General features: G+C 34.6%; 1 protein-coding gene and 1 long non-coding RNA gene across 5 annotated transcripts; both read left to right on the top strand.

The window, feature by feature from the left end:
- Nucleotides 1-13,491: 13,491 nt before the first annotated feature.
- On the top strand, nucleotides 13,492-14,486 carry LOC108330376 (citrate-binding protein). Its single transcript, XM_017564861.1, has 2 exons — nucleotides 13,492-13,746; nucleotides 14,091-14,486. Exons 1-2 carry the CDS (start codon nucleotides 13,492-13,494, stop codon nucleotides 14,484-14,486), a joined length of 651 nt encoding a protein of 216 aa, XP_017420350.1.
- A 7,621-nt stretch (nucleotides 14,487-22,107) lies between these two features.
- Nucleotides 22,108-24,707, top strand: LOC108331371 (uncharacterized). 4 transcript variants are annotated; one of them, XR_008248405.1, is made up of 6 exons: nucleotides 22,108-22,330; nucleotides 22,496-22,612; nucleotides 22,713-22,851; nucleotides 23,612-23,791; nucleotides 23,940-23,982; nucleotides 24,414-24,707. It is a non-coding gene; the product is annotated as an uncharacterized LOC108331371 (long non-coding RNA). The 4 variants fall into 4 exon arrangements; XR_001832373.2 differs by lacking the exon at nucleotides 23,612-23,791 and having other exon boundaries at nucleotides 22,108-22,278; XR_001832372.2 differs by lacking the exon at nucleotides 23,612-23,791 and having other exon boundaries at nucleotides 22,108-22,322.
- Nucleotides 24,708-25,047: the final 340 nt, after the last annotated feature.

Below are 25,047 nucleotides of genomic sequence, written 5' to 3'. Positions count from 1 at the left end.
TGCTCCATCTGTTACTACTTTCCTGCAAAACAATCATAAGGTTTTGATGATGGTACCCATTTGAACTTGGCTCCGGTCTGGTTAGTTGCAGATAGATGTTCCTTGGGAATCCACTTATATTTCCCTTTTGGAACTCTAACCTTTCTGTAGTAACAGTTTCCAACAGTGTGCTCTATGTTATTACAGTAAAAACATGCATGTGTAACAAGCTTACTGATATCTATAAATTTCTTTGTATATGTTCTGTTACTCTGAGCTATGTAGCCAATGCCTTGTTTGAATACAGCTCTTCCAGAGGCCTTCAGTACAGCATCTAAATTGTCTTTGCCCTGTGTGAATTTTGCTAACGTGCAGGTCAAGTAATGAATCTTTTCAACCAATACAGGATAGTTTTGGCATTCTTTTTCAACATGTTTTGACTTAGCATCACTCTTCTTTGCATACTCTAATGCATCATTTAATTTCTTTTCCAGTCTTTCATTCTCCTCAACCAGATTGTTGATTCTATGCTCAAAGTCTCTTCTTTCATATATAAGTCGATTGACCTTATATTGCAGTCGCACAACCTCTACATGAACCTCTTGAAACGCATCACGCAACATGTCATATTTGACTTCTATAGGTTTATTTTCGAATTCCTCATCATTGTCATAATCATTGATTGCAGATCTAGCCATGAAGAAGATGTTGGATTCTTCTTCAACATTACAGTCTTCATCACTTGAAGAATCTGAATCACTATTTTCCCAAGCAATATATTCACTCTTTTATTTCCTGCTTTTCTCTTAAACCAATCTTTTGTTCCCTTTCTGGTTGGCTTTCAGATATGGACACTCAGGCTTGATATGTCCTTCTTTTCCACATTCATAGCATTAGATGGCAGTGGTTCTGGACTCCTTTCTTCCTCTTGAGAAACCTGCATTGTTAGTGTAAGAACTATTATTTTTCATAAAATGATTGAATTTTCTTACCACCATACTCATCAATTCTTTGTTAGGCAAATCAGTCTCTGAGTCAGATTTTGGTTCAGTACTCATTGAAGCTTTTCAGCTTGTGGCTTTGAGAGCTATTGATTTTTTTTTTCAATTTCTTCTTCCTCCTTCAGCCTTCCAAGTTCTAACTCATGCTCTCTGACTTTTCCAAACAAGGTTGTCATGTTCATGCTGGTCAGATCTCTTGATTCTGATATAGCAGTAACTTTCGGTTGCCAGCTCCTATTGAGGCTTTTCAAAATTTTAATCTTGATTTATTCCTTGTCAAATACTTTTCCTAAAGCCATAAGATGGCTGACAATGTGTGTGAATCTTTTCTAGACTTTATAGATTGTCTCCCCTGCTTTCATTCTGAATAATTCGTACTCCTGAATGAGTGAATTTTTTCTGGCTCTTTTCACCTCATATGTTCCTTCATGAGTTACCTCCAAGACTTCCCACATTTCTTTTGCTGTCTTGCATTGTGATATCCTGAAAACTTCATCCATTGTTAGTGCTGAGGCTATTACACTCCTAGATTTAACATCATACTATGCTCTACGGTTCTCATCTTGATTCCACCCAAAAACATTTTTCAAAACAACTTTTCCATTCAAAACATGAGTGGGTTCATATGGACCATTTATGATTGCATCCCAAACACCTTTGTCCAAGGATTCTAGAAAGATTTGCATCTGATTTTTCCAAAAAGCATAGTTTTCACCAACAAATAGAGGTGGTCTATTTATTGATGCACCTTCACTAAAGGTTTGAAAATTAGAAGCCATTTTCCCGGATTAGTCGATTTAAAAGAAAACGTAATCGACTAGTTTTTCAAATATTTTATGAAAACCAGCTCTAATACCATTTGTTAAAAGAGAATGGCTTAATTTTCAACACCAAGAGGGGCGGTGAATTGGTGAAATACAAAAATAATGTTTTCTTTAAATCTTTTTCGCAAAGTAGATGACTTTAAAAACTTTCTTGAAACACAAAGAAAAAGATTTTTAAGTGCAGCGGAAATAAAGTTGATTAAACGTAGTACAGAGTCAATTTAGTAAAAGTGTACGGATAGAAAAATCAAACACTGATTTTTATCCTGGTTCGGCAAAGCCTACATCGAGTGTCCTTCCTCACCAGGATGCAAATGCACTATAATGATCAAGGTTTTTACAACAAGGCTTTTATAAAGACCTCCACGTCAAAAATATAAAACACCTCTCTAACCCTATAATCAAAATATAGGCATACAACACACAAAGACTAGTAGCAAGATGTCCCATCTCCTGCCGTCTTCAACCCTTTGAGAAACCCGTCAAAGTCTAGAACGCAGCACATCCTCTTCTTATAGTCACAACAGGCCAACAACACCAATCTTCATAGGATTGAATTCCTGATCACCAAAACAGACACCTTCAGTGCAGATTTGATCAGACAGTAAAAGCACACAATCCTTGCTCTTCAAGCTCAGTAGTAAAAAATTAATTTATTACAGCACACATTATGCATCGATTCACCAGAACCCGAAGCATAATATTGCGCGGTGGCATTTTTGAAATTATATCGACAGTTTAGGCCTCGATTTCAACAGAACCGCGACCGTATATGCCTTTCGGCCTCGGTTCTGAAAGGAACCGCGACCTATTGTCCCTGCAAAATTCTGACATTCCCACCAAGTCAGTCCTAAAATAAATTTGCAAGGGAATATGCCTCGAATTTGAGGGGAACGGCGACCTATTGTGCTTGCAAAATTCTGACATTCCCACCAAGTCAGTCCTGAAATAAATTTGGAGTCAGATCGTCATGGAATAGGCCGCGGTTTTAGGGGAACCGCGACATATTGTTCCTGCAAAATTCTGACATTCCCGCCAAGTCAGTCCTGAAGTAAAATTGGAGTCAGACCTTCACGGAATATGCCTCGGTTTTGGGGGGGAACTGCAACCTATTGTCCCTGCAAAATTCTGACATTTCCCCCAAGGCAGTCAGGTAATAGGCCTCGGTTCTCAGGGGAACCACGGCCTATTCCCTGATCTTAACAAATTTTAAATATTTAAGCGAATAGACCTCGGTTAGGCGGGGAACCGCGACATAAAGGTTGAAAAAAAAATTCAAAATTGTCATTTCAGATCAATTTTAATTTTTTTTAGGAGAATAGGCCTGGGTTATGTTGGGAACCGAGGCCATATCCCCTCTATTACCGCGGTTTTCTAATGACCCACGGTAGTAATATTTGATTAGGTTAAAAAAATATTACAGAGAGTGAACAGTTTCGTCTTCCTCGAACGCGAACAATTTTCTTCTCCAGCGATTTTCTCTAGAACTTCTTCTTGTCACCGCGATCTTTCTCCCTTCTTCCTTACGCCACTGTTGTGTCGCGGTCGTCACTGTAGAAGGACTTCCTTCCTCATTTTTCATCACCTACGTTTGTATTGGATCAAATTTAGCTTTGGTCGTCGGAGTTTTTTCGTTTTTTTTTAGTTTTTGGGCTGGTTTGATACATTTTTTTATTGATTCGAATTATCAAACTTACGTTTTGTGTTATTTTTTTGTAGGTATTGTGTTTTTTCTTTTAAATTTGTTCCGTTTCGGACCGCAGGTTGTTCCATCTTCTCCATTATTGTGTGGTTTTTCACGCCCCAGGTTCGTATTATTCTATTTATTAATTTTCATTTTTTTAATTTTTAACTTTTTATAGATTGAATATGAATAATTATGTATGATTGAATGTTTGAATTGATAATTTGAATGCTTATTAATTGTTTGATTGTATTATACTGTTTATTAATTTTTATTTTGTTAATTTTTAATTTTTTGTGTGTTGAATATGAATAATTATGTATGATTGAATGTTTGAATTGATAATTTGAATGTTTATTAATTGTTTGATTGTATGATTGAATTGATTGTATGTTGAATATATTGTATAATTGTATGATTGTAATTTTGTAGAATATTTACGTATGGATCGAAATTGGATTAATTTACAAGAGAGGGGTAGAGGAATTTATACAATTTGTGCAACGTAATGAGGGTAGAAGTGATGATGAAGTGAAGTTTAGATGTCCTTGTGTGAACTGTTTGAATGCGAGAAAGTTGAACCAACCCAAATTAGAGAACATCTTATCTATAATGGTTTCCTAAGATGCTATACAACATGGATATGGCACGACAAAGAAATGCAGTTTCCGACTGACTCCCAAACTGAAAATGTTAATGATTCCACCATGGAAGAAGATCGACCGGATGAAGACAAATTAAAGGACATGATCCGCGATGTTGGCGCAGAAAATTTTTCCAAAGCTCATGTGTATGAGACGATGTCGACTGATGCGGAAACACCTTTGTATGTCAGTTCAACTAAGTTCACATGTTTGTCAGCGGTGTTAAGGCTCATGAATTTGAAGGCGACTAATGGATGGATTGATAAGAGCTTCACATAATTGTTGACGTTGTTGAATGAAATGATGTCAGCTGGAAATACACTACCCATTCGTAATTATGATGCGAAGAAAATTCTTTGTCGATGGGTATGGAGTATAAAAAGATACATGCTGGTCCCAATGACTGCATTTTATATAGGAAAGAGTTTGAATTTTTAACAAAGTTTCCAAAATGTGGGTTATCACAATACAAGTCAAAAAACAATAGTGAAGATAATGGTCAAATAGAAAAAAAATGGATTTGCTTTGAAAGTTGTTTGGTACCTTCCAATTGTGCCCAGACTTAAGCGTTTGTTTGCGAATCCAAAAGATGCTAAAAACCTTAGATGGCATGCAGATGAGAGAAAAATTCACGGGCTGCTTCGTCATCCAGTTGATTCAAAGCAATGGAAAAATATTGATCAACAATTCCCCCAATTTGGTAGAGTGTAGAAATCTTAGGCTTGGTTTAGCCACTGATGGAATGAACCCATTTGGTAATCTAAGTACCAATCACAATTGTTGGCCAGTTATATTGATAATTTACAACTTATCTTCTGCATTGTGCATGAAGAGGAAGTACATGATGTTGTCTATGATGATATATGTTCCAAAGCAGCCTGGAAATGACTTAGATGTTTATCTAAGCCCACTAGTTGAAGACTTGAAGTTGTTGTGGATGGATGGGGTTGAAATATTTGATGCATTCACTTATGCAACTTTTGTGATGCGTGCAATGTTATTTTGCACCATTAATGACTTTCCAGCTTATGGTAATTTGTCAGGATACAGTGTCAAGGGTCATAAAGCATGTCCTATATGTGAAGAAAACACTACAGCTCATCAATTGAAACACGGAAGAAAGACGGTGTATCTGCGTCATCGGAGATTTCTAAAATGTAATCATCTATATCGAAGGTTAAAAAAAGCATTCAATGGATATAAAGAGAGGGACGAAGCACCAAATCCACTTACTAGCCTTCAAATTCTTGAAAAAGTTAATAAAATACATCATGTATTTTGGAAAACATCCAAAAAGTCATTTGTAACGACCCCTTGGAAGAAGAAATCAATATTCTTTTGATCTTCCATACTGGTCAAAGTTAGATGTTAGACATTGCATAGATGTGATGCATGTAGAGAAGAATGAGTATGATAACTTGATTGGTACACTACTCAACACTCAAGGAAAGACAAAAGATGGAGTGAATGCTCGTTTGGATTTGGTTGACATGAATATCCGAGAAGAGTTGGCACCTAGGGAGATTGGTAAACGTACTTATTTGCCCCCTGCGTGTTACACAATCTCTAGACAAGAGAAGATAAATTTTTGCCTTTGTTTAAAGAGTATCAAAGTACCACAAGGATACTCTTTAAATATGAAGAGTTTAGTGTCGATGCAGGACTTAAAGCTTGTTGGCATGAAGTCTCACGATTGCCAAGTCTTAATGCAACAATTGTTACCGGTGGCTATTCGTGGAATTTTGCCCAAAAATGTTAGGCAAACCATAAACATGTATCCATTTTTCTCATCAATTTGTAGTAAAGCCATCGATCCTACAAAGTTAGATGAACTTCAAGGCGAGATTGTTATCATCTTGTGTCAACTAGAGATGTTTTTCCCTCCATCTTTTTTTGACATCATGGTACATTTACTTATTCATTTGGTTAGAGAAATCAAGTTGTGTGGACCGATATACTTAAGATGGATGTATTATATTGAGCGTTATATGAAGATTTTGAAAGGGTACGTTAAAAATCCATATCGTCCTGAAGGTTCAATGATTGTAAGGTATGTTGCTGAAGAAAGTATTGAGTTTTGTTCAGATTACATGACATCAACAAATCCAATAGGAGTTCCTCGCACATCATGGTTGAATAAATGTTCTACAAGTAAAAGCATCTGAGGTGTGAATATGGTGACAAAAGATCGCGAAGAATTGTTGCAAGCATCTAAGTGTTTTATTAATATTACATGCTATTTATTTTGACAGATATATGGCTGACCATCCACATTCATCAGGGGATGAGGCTGCCCCATCTAGACCTACTAGAGGACCCACCAGAATGAAACATTTTTTGGTCAGAAAAAGTAGTGGTGAAAGAACACCCGTGAATGTTAATGTGATCACGAGTGTGGCATCTGGCCCAAATGCAGATGACTTCCGATCATACCTTGGAGTAGTGGCGCAATATAGGATTAATATTCTTATTCCATCTTTTGACCATGTGTCCTAGGTTGATCGGAACATTATATGGAACGATATATTGGTAAATTAATTAATATCATTTGAATAACAGTTTGTTTATATTGATAATTTTGTACTGATACAACTTTATTATGTTTATTTCAGATGACATTTGACATTCCAAATGTCACAACACTTAAAAGTAAGTGTTTATCAACTGTTGCTGAAAACTTCTGGGTGTTTTAAGAGTAAGTTGACCTCGAGATATATACTTGGAAGCAAAAAAAATAAGTCTCCATGTCAAACATATAAGGCCATTGATGAGGAGACTTAGCTCCTCTTTGTACAGAGTCGGACATCAGATGAATGGTAGTTTAGTATAGTTGATATTATTCAATTCCTCATTAACAAATATATATATCATATGAACTAATTAATTAAACATATGTGACAAGCAAAAAGAAGCAATGCACAAGGAATAAGTGCTCAAAATAAAAAACCCCCACCTATTATCTTGTGGTGGGTATAGGAAGCTTGAGGAGAAAATCCTCAAGCAAAAGGTAGAAGCTAGACCATCATCTGAGGGTGGTAGCCCTAGCCTCCTTCTCCACCTCCTCGGCATGAGAAATGGAAGTTGGCTCATTTAAGATCATCGAGCGCCTACTCTTCTGACACTGCACGGGAAATATCTAAAAGAATTTTAAGTTATCACTGTTCCTAAAATAATAATAATTTCATTATATATACTACCTTGAACTTTTTTAAGAATAATGGTGCTTTGTTATGTTACAGCACTCCTTGGTTGAGCAGAGCTCCCAAGGTCAATTCACTCTAGAGGGTCGCCAGGATATTCTTACCACTGCAATTAGACAACCTAAGCACCCTGGACGTGTGCGTGCTGCTGGAACTGGAGTACGCATTCGAGATTATTTTGGGAGTTCTTCTCGTCAAACTTCATATGCATACAACGAAGCATAAGAACGAAGGTTGACACAAGAGATCAAGAAAAAGCTTCGAGTGAACCTTAGGGAGGAGCTTAGAACGAAGCTTAGGACAGAGCTTAGGGATGAATTGTATAATGAGGTCACTATAGAAGTGACTGACAGAGTTATGCGCCACTTCCAGTAGCAATTTGAGAGTTATGGCATGCGTCTGATGCCATCTCCTATACAGGAACAGGAACATGTTGTGCCTCCCATAGGTAAAATTAATGAACATTATGTTCAATAATTTATATGTTTAGTATAATCTAACATTTACTCTAATAGGGAGAAGCGGGAAAGGAAGTTGTTCAACACCAACCGTCCCAGGGGATGACATGGACGATGCTAGTCCATGCCTACTATACATTTTAGATGGTACCGGGACGATGCTAGTAGCTCTTGGAACAGAGTTTCAGGCAGCGACTGTTGTTCATGGTATGGAGCTATCAGAGGATGAGGTGAAGGTCTTAGTAGACGACATTATCATACTAGATGCCTTAGTTCCTCTGTCCACAAATGAAATTTTCACTGTGGCACATGCATTCCAGTCTTTTATCGCTTGGCCTAAACACTTGGTTGGTTCGGTTTCTGACCCTCCGGTATGCAATTCTACTTTTCACTTCTCAATTTTAAAGTTTACATGTTATTGATGTCAAAACTTATCTTATTTTTCCATGTAACAACAAACGCATGCACAGGAGAAGATTCGTTTATCTGAGGACGATCCTCTTGGTGCATTGCAGCAACTTGCTGACATCATTGGAAATAAGCTTTTGGAGGTTAAATATGATGCTAATGTATTTTGGGAGAGGCTCTGAGGTCCCAATATACCTGCATAGCCAAGATGTTAGAGAGCTTGCGTCGGGAACAAAAGAGTTGAATATTACATTAGTTCAGCTATGGATGATGTAAGTCTATAAGCAATTATTTATATAAAATTGATTTATATATCAAGTATACTTATATCGAAGGTAATTTTTGATTTCAGGTATATGTTTGGTGTCAGTAACAACTTGGGGTACAATGATATCTATGGGTTCATTGATCCCAAAGTCATTCACGAAACAAATGATTTTGATGAGATCACAACATATCTCACAAGCAGATTTGCAAGCGGGAAGAAGATACCTTTTATTCCTTATATATCTGGGTAAGTGAACTTTGTTAACATAATAAAGTTCCATATGTGATTTTAATATATAATAATTAAGTTATTATGAATTTCAGGCGCCATTGGCAGCTACTTGTTATTTCTGTACAGGAGAGCTATGCTTTATGGTTTTGCTCATTGCACAAGTCTCCTCCCAAACATCTCAGACAAGCAGTTGATTGGTAAGAATCTCAATGTTTGGACTTTCTTTGTTATATAAATGAATGTTAAAACCTTTCTTTTATATATAGTTCTATTTCAGCAAGTATGATGTTGGTTGGGATATCAATTGCTAATAGTAGAAAGCTTGCATGGATTGCTCTCAAGGTTTGACATATGCTAAAGCCATACTTTCTTATAGTTGTTTTGTTTTAATGATTTTCACTAACTATTTACAACTGTGATGATATATTGTAGTGTAACAGACAGAATGGGTCATATGAGTGTGGATACTATGTAATGTATTGGATGGCCCACATTATTCGTGCCCATATCACAAGAGGCTAGGAAACGGTAATATTTAAATTTAATGAATTTTGATTTTCTCCAACATTTGGAATTCATATACACTAATTAAAAAAATTGTCTTATGCAGAGATTCAAGACTCCTACTCCAATTCCTGAGAAGTCACTTACATTCCTGAGGAAAGCAATTGCAAAACATTTAGTTAGATTATATAATAGTTCATAGTTATTAGATTTAAAATACATTAGAACATGTTGATTATAGTTAATAGACTTTGTACATTATGTTATGTAAATTTTGATTATTATGTTGAATCTGTGTTGTTATGATATTGATTGATATTCAGGTCTTTTTTTGTGATAGTGGATATCAATAAAACAGACCTGCTATTAAAAAAATAGCAGGAGAATAGGCCTCGGTTGTGCCAAAACTGAGGCCAAAGCTTACACGAAAATTTAAAATAAAAATAGGGTTTTGGCGGCGGTTCAAGCAGGAACCGATGTCATATCCCCAGGTTATTACCTCGGTTGTGGTAAACCCGAGGCCAAAGGTTACACGAAAGTTAAAAAATACAGGGTTTTGGCCGCGGTTCACGCAAGAACCGCTGTCATATCCCTAGGTTACTACCTCGGTTGGAACCGCGGCCTAATGTGTCAGACCTTTTTACCTCGCCTGTATATGTCGCGGTTCTAAAACCGAAGCATATATTAAAAAACAACCACTGTTGTTTCCCTTCGCTGCACTAGTGGCTATCTCCAAAGATGAACACCACAGTCTTCTTTAAGAGTTCTTAGAGTTTTTCCCAAATCTGCAAGACAACACTAATATGAAAATTATCACACAATTCGCTAGGAAAAACTTGGTTTCTAAGCATGTCCAATTGTGACTTACCTCTTCTTCCTGGGAGCTACTTGGAAACATTTTTTTACCTCTAGAATCTCTTTAGAAATCCTTCACCAAAAATAAAGAAAGATTGTGAAAACCTTTTCACTCATTACTTGTGCAAGTTTTTCAAAACCTTGTGAAAACCATTTTTACATACTTGACAAGGATGAGTCAATCTAGTGTTCAAGGAAGTGTGAGACCTAAAAGTGAGAGCTTACAACTAAGAGAGGAATTTAAGCAAAAGTTCCAACAAAGGGACAAAGAGATAAGTGAGCTCAAGGATATGATTGGTCAACTTTTGATCAATCAAGACAAGGGTAAAAGGAAAGAAGGGTCTACACATAGAAAAGGAGAATACCTTGGAGATACATCCTTTCCACCTAGTGAGCATGAGCAATATAGTATTCATCACAATGATGACCACTATCAAATACCTCCTAGGAGAAATCATAGAGAGAGAGAACATTACCCAAGGGAACCCAAGATTACTCTTCCTCCCTTCCATGGAAAAGATGATATGGAAGAATATCTGGAATGGGAGATGAAAGTTGAGCAGTTGTTTGAGTGTCACCAAATAGATGATGAGAGGAGAGTAACAATGGCCTATTTGAGCTTTCAAGGCTATGCCTTATATTGGTGGACTGCCTTGGTTAAAGACCTGAGATTGAGACACCTACCTTCCATTAGGTATTAGAATGAGTTGAGGTCTGCTTTAAGAAGAAGGCATGTACCAGCATATTATGATAGAGAGTTAGTGGACAAGCTCCATAAACTCCAACAGAGAAACATGAATGTTGAAGAATATAGGAAAAAAATGGAATTACTCATGTTGAGAGCTGGTATAAGAGAAGAGCCAAGGATAACAATTGTCAGGTTCCAAAGTGGACTCAACTATGACATAAGAGATAAGGTAGAACTTTTACCTTATAATGATCTCAATGAGTTAGTCCAACTTTGTGTTAGAGTAGAGCAATAATTGAAGATGAAAACTTCCTCTAAAAGAGACTACTCTGATTCTTCCTACCCTAGGAAAGAGTCCAAGAGGGAGGGTGAACCCTCCAAATCAAAAGAAGAGGGACCTAGGGAAAAGGAAAAGGAAAAATATTCCTCTAAAGAATCTTCTAAAAATGATAGGGTAAAAGAGACCAAGTGTTTTAGATGTGGTTACAAATGGCACTATGCTTCTAAGTGTCCTAATAAAAGGTCTACTTATATCCTAGAACATCAAGATGAAGAAGAAGATTCTTCTAGTGATTCAAATACTTCCATATCTGAGGAAGAAGCCTTACCTTGTGAAGGAGAGTTGTTATTGGTGAGAAGACTTCTTGGAAGTCAACATATAGAACTAGAACAATCACAAAGAATCTATTTCGCACAAGGTGCAAAGTTTTTGAAAACACTTGTTCATTAATTGTGGATAGTGGATCCTCTTTTAATTGTTGTAGTTCTAGAATGGTGGAAAAGGTTGCCTTAACTACTATTCCTCATCCCAAGCCTTACAAGCTTCAGTGGATAAAAGAGGATGAAGAAATAGTAGTCAAAACACAAGTAAACACACCTATCTCCATTGGAAACTATGAAGAAACAGTTTTATGTGATGTTGTGCCAATTGATGTTGGACATGTTCTACTAGGTAGGCCATGGCAATATGATCATAACTCCACTCATAATGGCTACACCAATAAGATAACTTTTCTCCACAAAGGAAGTAAAATAACTTTGATTCCTCTTACACCTCAACAAGTGAAAGAGGATGAAATAAAAATAAAAATGAAAATTGAAAAAGAAAGAAAAGAAGAAGAAAGGTTGGATAAACAACCTTCTAAAGGAGAAAAGAGAAAGGAGAAGAAGGTATGCATGCTTTTAAATTCTTCATCCAAAGGTAAATACCTTGAAAATTCTTCTCAAAAACATCACTTTGTTTCATTATATAATGAAGGGGAATGTTCAAAACAAAGTGAAAGAAAAAATAAAATAAAGGCCAAGGACACTTCTAAGAAAATCTTTTTCAAAGATAAAAGGCCTTCAATCTGTATTCTTTTATTTGGATACATCTTTGTTATTTGCTGTAGATATATCTTTGATCTAGGAGGAAAGTACTAAACAAAAGTTGTACTTATTTACCTTTCCGATTTGAGGACAAATCGTTCTTCAAGAGGGAGGGTATGATGGAAACCTAATTAGGCAAGTCATCCAAAGGAGTACTAACTCATGTTAAGCCTAGGAAAGGGAAGTTGAACAAGAACTTTTAAAGGATCTTTCTTGATTTTCTTTCTCTATATCTTAGAAGGATTCATCTTTTAATATTATATGGTTGTTTATTTTGTAGGATACAATAGAAGCAAGAGTCATGGTCAACCAATCAGATTTGGGAAAAGCACTTCAAGGGATCAGCACCAGGGCCGCTCCAGCGCCCTCAAACAGGGGCACTCCAGCTTAGATGCACCAAATGCACTTCCTAGCTCACGTGCGCTCCAACGCCCTCATACAGAGGGGGGGGGGGGGGGGGGGGGGGGGGGGGGGGGGGCTTCAGCCCCAGTGGAGCAGCCTGAAGTACGTTTTGGCAGCACTATCCATGTGACCCAGCATGCTTTCCGTGACCCAGTTGACTTGGCCTTCAAGCTCATCTTTTATTTTGAATTTTGGAGGGAATTTAGCTCAGGGAAAAAACTACTGATATGTAAAACAAGAAAAAAGTATCCCTAGATAGTTAGAGAGTGTCTAGTCTCTCCCAATTCCCAACCAATAGAGCCCTCTCCTCCACTATCTTTCCACGCCTTATACCCCTACAACAGAATTACTCCTTTCCAACTGTGCCAGCTCAGCAGTTTGTTACATGGAAGGATTTTTCTCATTCTCTCTCTTGCCATGTTGATCCCCTACTTTGATATTTCTTCTTTGTTTAACATACACCTTAGATATTTTGGGTTTGGACCTAAGTATTTTTGGGTTCCTATCATATCTACTTTATACTTCTTTTTCTTAATAAATACTACATATAATAAAATAATAATTGTACATTGAATGTAAAAAAATAGGAATTAATCATGATCCTTTTAAAAGGGATCACTATTCAAATGGTACGGAGGTCCAATAGTGCCTAACTTTTAAGAAAACAATTTGACATGCTTTGATACCAATGAAAAACAAAAGTGTGAAAATTGATAAGATAAAATTATCTCATAAAAAAAAATTTACACTTGTACTTTATTTTATTATAAGGCTCTTTAAGTGTAGTTTTCTTAGCTTTGAAATAGTATAAGATAAAATAAGAGATCCACGTGAATGACAAAAATTAATGTGTTTATGTCAACAATTTGAGTTTGAATCTTCTATAAATATTCATGTCTATTAAATCTTACTCCAATACTATATATCAAATGAACATTTATTGGAGGAAAAAGAACTAATCATCTTCATCTGCAGAAATGGTGTCCCAACCCATTTTCCATCAAGCCCTTTTGCCATTTCTTTTCTGTATCACAACTCTTTCCTTGGTTGTTGCCGATCCCACAGATGGCTTCACCCGTCTTCCATCACCTAGCTCCAACTTTCAGATCCAAAAGCATTACGATCTTCCACAAAACAAGTGTTACACCTTTTCAAATGGAGTGTACAGATTTTGGGTATACACGAACGACACGTCTAGCACCGGAACTAGAGCACGATGTGAGCTTCGTATCGTAAGACTCAACTTTGACCTTGTTTTAATAATTCATTCATTAGAAATACTGTTACTTTATTTCATACCCCTTTTTCTGTTTTCTTTCTTCCCCTATCCATTTCCACTTTTTCTATTTTTTTTCTATCAATTTCCATGAAGATATTGATTCTTGATAATCATGAATCATAAACATCTTGCAGGGATGTATATATATGTTGCAACCAATGCAGTGAGCTTCAACATTTTAGTGACTTTAATGTCATAGCAAATCGAGTTCTTTAGAAAATGTTTTATGAAGATAACTCGTCATTTACATTCATTTACGTTACAAAATAAAAACCCTAATTAGATTTGGCTTTGCAGGGGAACTATTATACATCTGGTGTGTTGCAATTTGAAGGGTATTTCTACATTCCCAATGGCACAACCGGGACGACCATCCATCAAGTAGTATCCAGTGGAGTCTCCGCTGCCGCTGCCACTGCCACAACCTCTCAGAGTACGGTCTATCATGGATCTCTCACTCATTTCTTATCACCTACTCTGGAAACAAACATCTACGATAAATGGTACCGTTTTAGTTTGATCCATGATGTGGGTGCCAACAACGTGAAGATTTTTATCAACGGGGTGCAGAAATTTAACGGAAATGGTCAAGTAGCCGGCTCTCACTACATGAAGATAGGGGTTTACGCACATGAGGGTGCTTCCCACTACGTGGAATCTCGATGGAGGAATATCAAGCTTTTTACAAGATAATAGAGATTGAACGAGCTTTTCTTCTGTTCCAAGTTCTATAATAAGGCAAGTAATAAAGAGCTTGTTTAATTAGCTATATGATCCTGAATAATTTACTTGGACTCAGAGAAGCAATGTCTAGAAATCTACATCCTATTCCTAGGTTACCCCTCTCTACCCAGTCATTGGTTGTTTTCTTGTATTGTGTCTGTCATTTCAAGCTTATATATTTCATAATTAACCGTTCCAGAGAAGTATGTGCTTGTCATTCAAAACTTTCTCAATGAACATTTACATTTTCCAACACTGAAAACAAAACAAAAAAAAAACTGACACACACAATCGTATTATAAAAATAAATTATACTTTTATTAATAATAATTTTACGATCATATGAATACAGATATTGTTGATGTTAATTTCATTATTATAAATAATATTTTCAAAAGCTTTAATATTGTGATTTATAAAGAACAATATATACTAAATTAAATAAAAGATGAGAAGAGAAAGAATGTTTTTTACAAACACGTTATTGCAGTTAAACATATTAATTATACTTAATAAATTAACTTGTCAATCTGGTTCACAATTAGAACCTTAAACAGTTCAACTTCATTCGAGAAAAGCAGTACATGAGGTTGAACACATAATTGATTGACGATAAAAGAGTTACTATGATTTTTTAAAAAGAAAAATATGTGATTGAACGAATCATACTCTGAGGATAAAACATTTAATAGTTTAATTCCAATTGAAATATCATTAATCAAATAATGATAAATAATAATAAGTGTTAAAAACAAAATATTACAAGTTTATCTATACTCATGTATAAAGATTTTTTTTTAGTGTTCACACTTTGTTTGTCAGATTTATTTTTTAAGTAATTTTTCTTAAACTAAAATAATTATTTTAGAAATTTTTTTTTAAATTTAATCTTTTTTTAATTTGATCATTTTTAAATTAATTATTTTTTTAATTATAAAATTAGCATTAAAATAAATAAAAATTATTTACAATAAAATTATAAAAAGTTCTCTATATTTAATTTTATAATATAATAATTACAATAATAATAATAATTTTATAGTTATAATAAGGAGTGACCACACGTGGACTGTGTTTAATTAAATATGTTAACAACATTTAATATATATTTATACATGAATGTGAACTTAAAGTAACATATATTGTAATATTTAAAGTTGAAAGTTAAGGAAATGGGTTCTAATACCATTTTTTCCCCTTATTCATGTTTAGGGAAATCTTTGTACTAGATAACTCATTATCTACCACTATAATGTAAGATATTCAGTAAAGCGTAAAATTGATTACAGCAAATACATTCAATAAACTAGAGAATCCTTTAAAAGAAAAAAATAAGTATAACAAATACCTATTTTTTACAAATAATTATTATGATTCTATTTTCAGAAAAAATAGTTTCTTGTAGTGAAAGAGAGAGGCAAAGAATCCATGATTCGGCCCATTTCAATCTATTGGGCTATCATTCAGAAGAAAATAAACATGTATCATGCACACAATTTGACAATTGCTTGCTGCACACTCCATCAGTTCTTTCTGCACCCATCAATATAAGGAAAATACTTAAATATTCTTCATTGCATCACGCACCCACTTGCATTGCCGCCACCATTGCCACCATAGTAACCGTACTGGAGAAGAAAAATAAGAAAGAAAATGCTAAAAGAATCCATTCTGAAAAGATTTTTCCGGAAAATATTTCATATGTTGCCGAAAGTTTTTTGCAAAACTTATTGCATGTGGGGATGCGCCAGAAAATTCATTTCGGAATGTGTAATATGCATTCTGGAAAGTGTATTTGGGAAATCTGTTCCAAAAAGTATGTTCCAGAGCATATTTCATGCATTCTAAAAATTTCATTTCGAAAATTTTGTTTCAGAAATTTTGTTCCAAAAAATTTTGTTCGAGAAATATAATCCCGGAAATTCTGCAAATCCTGAAAATCCTGTTCTGGAATTCATAATCCGAAACTAATTTTTATAAGGATAAAATGATCGTTTTCAAAAATTGATAAGGTGTAGGAAGAAATTGCCATAGAATTTGCTTGACTTCCAACCTTTCACTAGACAAGTTCAATGTCAGCGTTTTACAAGGTAACAGCATCTTCACAAAACCTCACCATTAAATTAAAATTGTACCTATTTCGGCAAATTGATGTAAAGAGATTTCAAATGGAAGAAAAGTGAAAATCGAGAATTCTATTAAAAAAGATCTAGTGATATGTATATATATTACTCTTAAAAGTAACTCCTACAACTTTTATTTCTGCAAATTACGTTATCCATATTTGACACAAATTTTATTTGTGGTAGTTTGGGAATAAGTTTTAAATAAGGTATTAGTTTGTAAAAAATTGATAATCATTATCTAAATAAATTGTATTTATTGTTTTTAATGCATAATGTTTATATTATTCATTTATTATTTTAGAGCAAAATTTTGTCCAATTGGGTTCAAGATTTGATGGCATACTCTCAAGCTATGGACAAACATATTCAAGAAGCCTTGAAGTCATATGTGGAAACATGGACCCAAACTCTTATCATCATGGATTATCCTTCGATTATTAGTAGATTAGGTTTATTTTAGTTTTGTATCATGGTCTAAGTAGTATAGCAATTCTCTTTTGGACCTTATATAATAGGTCAAGTAGTGTAGAGTTTTGGTCAACTTGCATCAATAAAGGTTAACACCTAATGTTGATCCAAGAGAAACTCATATTCTATAGTTGACCACATGAGTCAATTGTCTTTGTCTCGGTGAGCAAGGGAGAAGAGTGACTGACCTTTGGAAGAGAGTGACCATGTGTCATGCTCTCAATAGGGAGAATTTTCTGTAGGTTGTGGTCATGTGTCATTCAAGGAATGAAGAGGATTCTCCTATGTTAGTGGCCATATGTCCTCTTCCTAACGGAGTTGAATTTTACCTTAGTCTCCAAGCTAACCAAGTTGAGATTTTTAGGGGTTTGCTTGTAAAATTTAGAGATACCTTAAGCCTATATATTGAGGTGTTTCCCCCATATAGATTAACCTTTGATTTGAGTATCAGTATGGTGTCAATTTTTTTGTCATATCACTAAACTTAAGTCACCAAGACTAGAGCACCCCTTATAGGTCTCCTCTAGTTACCATTCCTTAAGAGTTGGTCCAATCTCTCTTAAGAGCACACCAAGCACAACCATAGCCTCTCCCCTTGCTTGAGTCATGTAGCTTGGAGGAGTTGCCACCATCTAACCACATCAAACGCATCATATGTGCACAATATTCCCATCACCATTAAGCTTTTACAACTACCAACCTATTTAGAAGTCTCCACTTTGCTTGAGTCATATAGCTTAGAGGAATTTATTTCATCATTTGGTAATCAATGGTTAGGTAATTTTTGTTTGCCATTGTGTTTTCTTAACCTTGTCTTGTTGTAGCTATCTTGGAATGGTCCAAATTATCCTCCCTTACACACAAAATAGTTGTAACAGTAAATGTTGACGATTTTCAAAATTAAACTACATTTAGCTCAAAGATACAAGAAATATGTGTCTATAGCCAAATAAAATCCTTTTGAGCCTAGTTTCTAAAGAAAAAGGATTCATCTCATATAGAGTTTTGTAAAGAAAGTTATGAGGAAACAAAGTCAGCAAAGGTCCAAGTTTCCATAATGTTGTCATCAACGTTTTCCAGGTTCTATTTTTGGTAGTTTTAGCTACTGTTTTATGCTTTCTAAATTCTCCTTAATCTGTTGGATAACATGTTTACATGTCCCTAGCTTTCTAGAGTCTTTTCTTCATATTTTCCATTTGGTCATATCATATGTTTCGGTCATTTTTATGTTCAAATAATTTCATGTTGTCAGAGTCATGTCTAGTCTTTTTTATGTCTCTACTTCATAGTTTAACTTTGAAAAAAATATATGTTCATTTTCAAAACTTCACCATATATGTCCCTTTGAGTGTTTTTATTTTGCATCTTTGAGTTCATACTTGTTATTAGTTTATTAGCAAGTTTATAGAGTTAGGTTTCCATTATTTTTGCTTGAGTTTCATATTCTTTTGATTTTAGTAGGTTTATTTCCATTTTGTTTTGCTTTTTGTTTGTGTGCAAAATATATGTTGAATATATGTTGTAGTGGTTTTGTTTGGGTTTTAGAAAAATATTGAGAAAAATAGAAAAAGAAGTTCATAAAAAGAGCAAAGGAAAAATCAAGAAAAAAGTGATCAAAATGAGTGCACTAGAACCATTACTACTACCTTCTTTTGGGTGTTATATGTTTGCATTTGAAACTGTTTTAGGGGCTGTAAACTTTCCAGTGGCTTATTGTCTTGGGTTTGAGCTAAAAGAATGACTATACGCATCGTTAGCATTCAACCAAAGAGAACAAGAAGCATGTCAATCATTCTTTAATAAGGACTCTCGACACTAGACAGTTGTGTGATAACTTGATTAATTAAGACTTAAAGAAAACGAGATCATTGGTTTCAGATGCAAGGACAAAAAATTAAATATGAATACAGTTTGATCAATAGTAGAATAGCACAGTGATGAACGAATGTTGTTTTTAATATGGGATGAGTATGTTGTTGGGGTTAGATTTCACCAAGTTCCCTCTCATGTATGTAAGAATTCTTCTTTATGCATTAATGTTAACGTCACTCACTAAATCACTTAAACCCGATCCCTCGGCGAAATAAGACTGTCCTTAATAACCAGTTCATGCAATTCCTAGCATTCCTAGTAATTAAATGTGAAGATCAAGAGCTTAAAGACGACCAAGACTCATACCCTCATCCCTGAGAAATATTACTCTTGGGAGTAATTCAACAAGAACCTAAACTGTAAGGAACCTCCCAGCACTCATGCAATTCATACATCACGCTATGAATGAGTTAAACAAAGCATGTAATAAGCACAGATGAATTACTCTAACAATTAATGAAAAAGCATATGTTATTAAGAATGAATTCAAATACATGAGAGTTCACAAGGTTACATCATCCCCCAACAACAAATAGAGTTTAGTTCACCATAGACATGGTGAAACTAGATGAACAATGGAGAAGAATGAGACAGAAAAACACTAAAGTAGAAGATGAAAGCTCTCGCATCCAAATCCGCCTCCAGAGAGTGAAAGAGTGTGTTGCTGCGCTCCTCAAGCCAAAGATACAAAAACATAGGACGTCTAGGTCCTTTAACTAGAGCGAAGACATAACATAAACAAGGCCCAGGCTCGTGTCACTGGCGCTCAAACGCCCCACTTAGGGCGCTTGGGTGGTGAGCGGTAGTTCCTGACGCTTAAGCCTCAAAGATGACGCCCAAGCTTCGTGCTTCTGGCGCTCAAGCGCCCCAAAAGGGGCGCCCGGGCGATGAGCAACACTATTCTACGCTTAAGCCTCAAAGATGGCGCCCAAGCTCCGTGCTTCTAGCGCTCAAGCGCCTTAAAAGGGGTGCCCGGGTGGTGAGCGACACTCTTCTACGCTTAAGCCTCCAAACGAGGCGCCCAAGCTTCGAGCATTCCTCCCTTCTGGTGCTTTTCCAGGCCTTTCTAAGCTCCATCTCCTTGGCACTTCATCTCTACTTTCCATATTATCTCATTTCCTGCCAACACAAGGGAAATTAGTCATAAAACCATCAAATTCAACCTTAACTCTCTTATTCACACAACTTAACATAAAAACATGATTCCAAGCAAATTTCTAAGCAGAAAAGGGTGCATTTAGTATAAAAATCACATCACAGATAACGGTATTTTCAACCGTTATCATTCATCTATTCTAGTTCCTTTCCTTAGGTTTTTCTTTTGTGTGTTTAGACTTTGTTTCAAGTCATTAATTTATTAATCGGCTTTCTAGGTTACTCAAGGTTTTGTCATATGAAATTCCTTTTGACTTTAGATTTAATTTTTTCAAGCTTTTTCTTGCTTTAGTCTTCTTTGGCTTCTTGGTTTTGGTGATTATTTTTTTGTGTCGACTCTCTTTGCAGGCAAACCAATTCCTTAGGCAGCATCTTAGGGGGTGGAAACCTTAAGTGGATCCCAAGCCTTGGTGAGGAGACAAGAAGATGATGGGTGAAACACTTGGAGAGGAAGAGCTAAGCTTGGTAGTTGTAATCTTTTGTTTGCTTAGGTGTCTTGGAGAAACCTTTGGTGTTTAATCTCATCTCCTAATTAGAACCTTATACTCTTTTAGTAAATCATTTTTAATTGGTGAGTGCTTTGGAGGTTCTAAGTGCCTTTTAACCTTACCATTTGACCGCATAACTTAGTTATTTATTTTTCTTTCCTTAAATTGTTTTTATTTGTTTATAGTTTAGTGTGAGTATATCTTTCTTTTCAAATTTAATTCCCTTTGAGAAATTTGGTACCATAATGCTTGAGGTAAACTTTGGCAAGGTAAGTAATCCTTAGCGATTTACCTATCTTTCTTACAAGTGAATTTGAGTGTTCTTGCCTCCTTAATTCTCTTAAAGAATTCCTTTTGAAGAAAAAGTTTTTGTTTGCTTCTTAATACAAAAATCCTATTTTTGATGCATAAGCATGTTTAGGGATTCTTCTTACCAAATTAGTAGTGTGATGAGTATATATTTATGCCCACGTTTTAAGTTTAATTTCGAAATTTTGATGGAATTTTTGTGTTTAAATGATTGATTTGAATAAAATTTATGACAATTGGACTTATCAAGTTTGAGAATTAAAAAGTCTTAAAAATTGATTTTTTTTGCATAAATTATTTTTTAATATTCTAATATTTATTGATGCAATTGAAGTTAAAGTTTGATTCAATCAAGACATGAAATTAAATTGTTTCGAGTTACAAAATAAGTCCAAAATTAGTAAATTTTAGAAAGAAATATACAAGGAGATGAATGCACCCCTAGTTTCACATATACATTCTTTCAACAATGGGCTATTTTACTATTACACTTCTCTATTTGTCTATTTTCACCTTTCCTATCACTCACAAAATCATATTTAACTAGATGTTGCCACGTGTCCATAATCAACCACTAACAAAACAAACCAATGAGATGTAGACATGTGGCATGATCTTTGTACACACAAGAGAACCAACCAGAATATTATGCCACATCACCATCCTTTCCATCTTCATCTTCAACCTTTCTCCAACAAAACCCTAGCCCCTAACAACGATGCCAAATTTGATATGTTGTTGTTGACGCTATCAAATTACTATTACTTAAGAAGACAATTTTAGTATTCCCAAGTTAGTAGTTAAAAACTAGATATAATTACTACAAGAAAAATAGCCATTATCGACCGATATTTATATACGAATTTTAATCCATATGTAACATAAATATTATATACGAATTTTACATAAGATCCTGAAAAATGAATTATATACAAATTTTATATACAGATTTTATCTACCAATATATCCATATATAAAATATGTATATAATATTGATGCATTTGGGCGGGAATTTTACCCAAAGATAATATTCGTATGTAAGAAATTAAAATCTGTATATAAATCCAAAAATTATTACCTACCCAAATTAGATACGGATATTTATAATTAGTTATTAAAAAAATATAAAATAAAAGTAAAACTTTATTTTTGTTTTCTCCCTCCTCAAAATTCTACCTTTCTTCCAAATTCTCACAAAGCATGAAACCCTCGTAGGGTTTCTTCTCCTTCTTCACGCAAACAACAACAACAGCCTCCTTTTCGCACCTTCCCAAGTTAACTACGGTGCCACCTCCATTGTTGTTAGGTCCCTCATCATTGTCGCACCTCTCCCGGCTGGCCAAGGTCATCGTTGGCGACATCGCTCACTGTCGTAGTCTCTAACCTAGGTTTTCATGTATCTAACCCTTATTTCTTCCTTTCTCGTCCGTTCCCATCATCTAGGTTTAATTTATCTAACACTTCTTTATTCCCATTGTTCCCTAAATCCATAAGTTCTCCATTCAAACTCTCTTATCTGCTCATTCCCTAAATCCCTAAACAACTTTGGTGAGTTTCGCAGGTGGGATGCTGGCGATGCTCAACGAGCCCCATCTCTCGCTTAAGCTTCACGTGCACTCCAACCTCAACAAATTGGTCGACACCTTCTGGCCGAGATCTCCACTAGTCGGCCTAAGATGTGAGCATTCTCCTTTTTTCCTTCAATCTCTGCTTTTTTGCGAATTTGGATTTGGGTTTTGCGTGTGCTTTTTGTTGACACTGAAGCTTCTCTGCTTAAGAGTGGAGACAATTTGTGTGCAGTTGTGATTTGCTTCCAGCACCAACCTCCTCGCAACTTGGTGGCCCCTTGGTCTAGAGTGCACTGGAGCTTCTCTGCTTAAGGTTTGAAGGAGTTGCAGAGTTTCCTTGAGAACTTGGGTAATTGAGTTCCTTCAATTTTCTTCTTTTTGAGGATTAAGATTCATTTGTAATTGTAGGTGTAGTATGCTTGAGAGAAAACTTTGACTGTAACATATGCCATCTAGTCAACATTTAATTTAGTTCTTGGATGTTTAGAATCACTACCACTGTCTCTGCATCATTCTTGTTACATTTCTGCATAATCAGTACGTATGGTTATGTGATGCATTTCAACAATCTTGTTCTTTTTAATTGGACTATTACATGGTTCAGATTAACTTTTATGTAAAACAAATTATTTTTTAATTAATTATAATAGGCTTCTAGAAATTGCTCATTTATTTTAAGTTTATAATAAACATATATTTTTAAAATTATAAAGTATACTTTAGATTTAAGATAAAAAATTTAAATTATGAAACATGGTTCTTTTAATAGTTGACAACTTAAAAAGACTACTAAAATTTACTTTAGAAATTAATATGCAGAGATGTATGAGTGTAAAGTGAAAAATATAATTAAAAAATGTAATTTAGAATGGTTGAAAGAATCCTGTTAACTAGTTGCAGCGTGGAATGTACTTCTAAATCAATGAGAACAAGCATATTCTCATCATCTAATTAAAATAGAAATTTAAAACTATATGTTTTCATTTACGATATTTAGGTTGCTTATATGAGGAAGTTGTCAAGTGGTAATTCTGGGTTCTATTTTTTGGTTATGTAATTTTTTTTAAGTTACATTACATGACGTATATGATTTAAAATTGGAACTGCAGGTGGTGTTATGATTATGTCATTGGCATAATTTATATTAAGTTTGTATTGGCAGAGAGGAAAAGAGAAAAGAGATTGAATCATTTTGTTGGTTTGGTTTGAGAGTTAACGTGGAGTGTAATTTGGCAAAGAGGAAAAGAAAAAAGAGATTGGGTCAAAATTGGGTGATTACTAGTATAAAAGTAAGGGTGATTACTCTCTACTTTTGAAATTTGTTTGCTTCTTTATTAGTCCCATCACCTTAGTTTGATGTGAAAAGTAGTTATTGTCCATTGGCATGCTATATCAACTTGAGTGTTTTTTATTTAGCTTTGTATTGTTGGTTTGCAGGATCTTGTGGAACTGTGTATATCATGCTTTGTAGTATGGATTGGTATGTTCTTTCCTCTTCCTGTAATTTCTGTTTTAAATTTCATCTTCCTTAACATGTTTTAAGTTTTTTGTATACATTACACTATTGGTTATGTTGCAATTCAAATTACTATCATTTAAAGTCCTTTTTTAAAGTGTTCAATTGAAATTTACTTTGTGCATCATCAGACAAAAATATATTCATGTTTCTTTAGGGTGTTACGGTTAAGGTTTTCTCAAAGCAAGAATATTCAGATGATGTACCTATTATAGAAAGATAATGCCTACTCAAGTTCTTTGGCTTGATTCTTCACAGCATTAGCAACCTCTATGGCTGATTGCTTTGATGGCTCATTTAGATGGACCAAAAATGTTATATTGTCATGCAACATTGTATTTGCATTTTATTAGAACTAACTATAATTATGCCTTTTCTTATCCCTTTGTTTTCAGATTGCCATCAAACTTGAAAAAGGTCTTCCACCCAATAATTATATGTGCAACATTTGCAGAGCTATCAGCAATTGCTTTGGAGTTCCTTTCTAAGTCAGGACTTGATTTTGTTTTAGGTGTAAATTATAGTTTAAGTTAATATTCAACTCTATATTATACAAGGACCTGTTTGTTTTAGATTTAAATTATTGTAAAAGTTAAATTTGAGTGTTATGAGATATTAATATTAAGTAGTTGTATTTATTTCTTTGAACTCTCTTTATAGAGTATTCAAATAAAATTTTCATGTTTTAATTATTTGATTTTCAACACAATTATATATTATAAATTCTTAACATTTATAATCTGGTAGTAATTATTTAAAATTTTATGAGAAGTTTTAATGTGTAAAATTTTTAATATTAATTATATAACTATTAGAAAAAACCAATCTAATTAAATATGTTAAATACGTTATAAACAATAGATACATATGTACATACGAATAAATCTGTATGTAATTATATACGGATTTATTCGTATGTAATATTCGTATGTAAATTACATACGGATTTATCCGTATGTAATTTATATACGGATTGTATGTAACTTAGCTACGTCTTTTTTATATACGGATTTTTGTTCGTCTATAATT

This window comes from Vigna angularis, chromosome 4 (genome assembly GCF_016808095.1).
Source record: "Vigna angularis cultivar LongXiaoDou No.4 chromosome 4, ASM1680809v1, whole genome shotgun sequence".
NCBI classification, from domain to species: domain Eukaryota; kingdom Viridiplantae; phylum Streptophyta; class Magnoliopsida; order Fabales; family Fabaceae; genus Vigna; species Vigna angularis.
The sequence above is the reverse complement of the archived record's forward strand: the minus strand, read 5'-3'. Positions and strand labels throughout refer to the sequence as shown.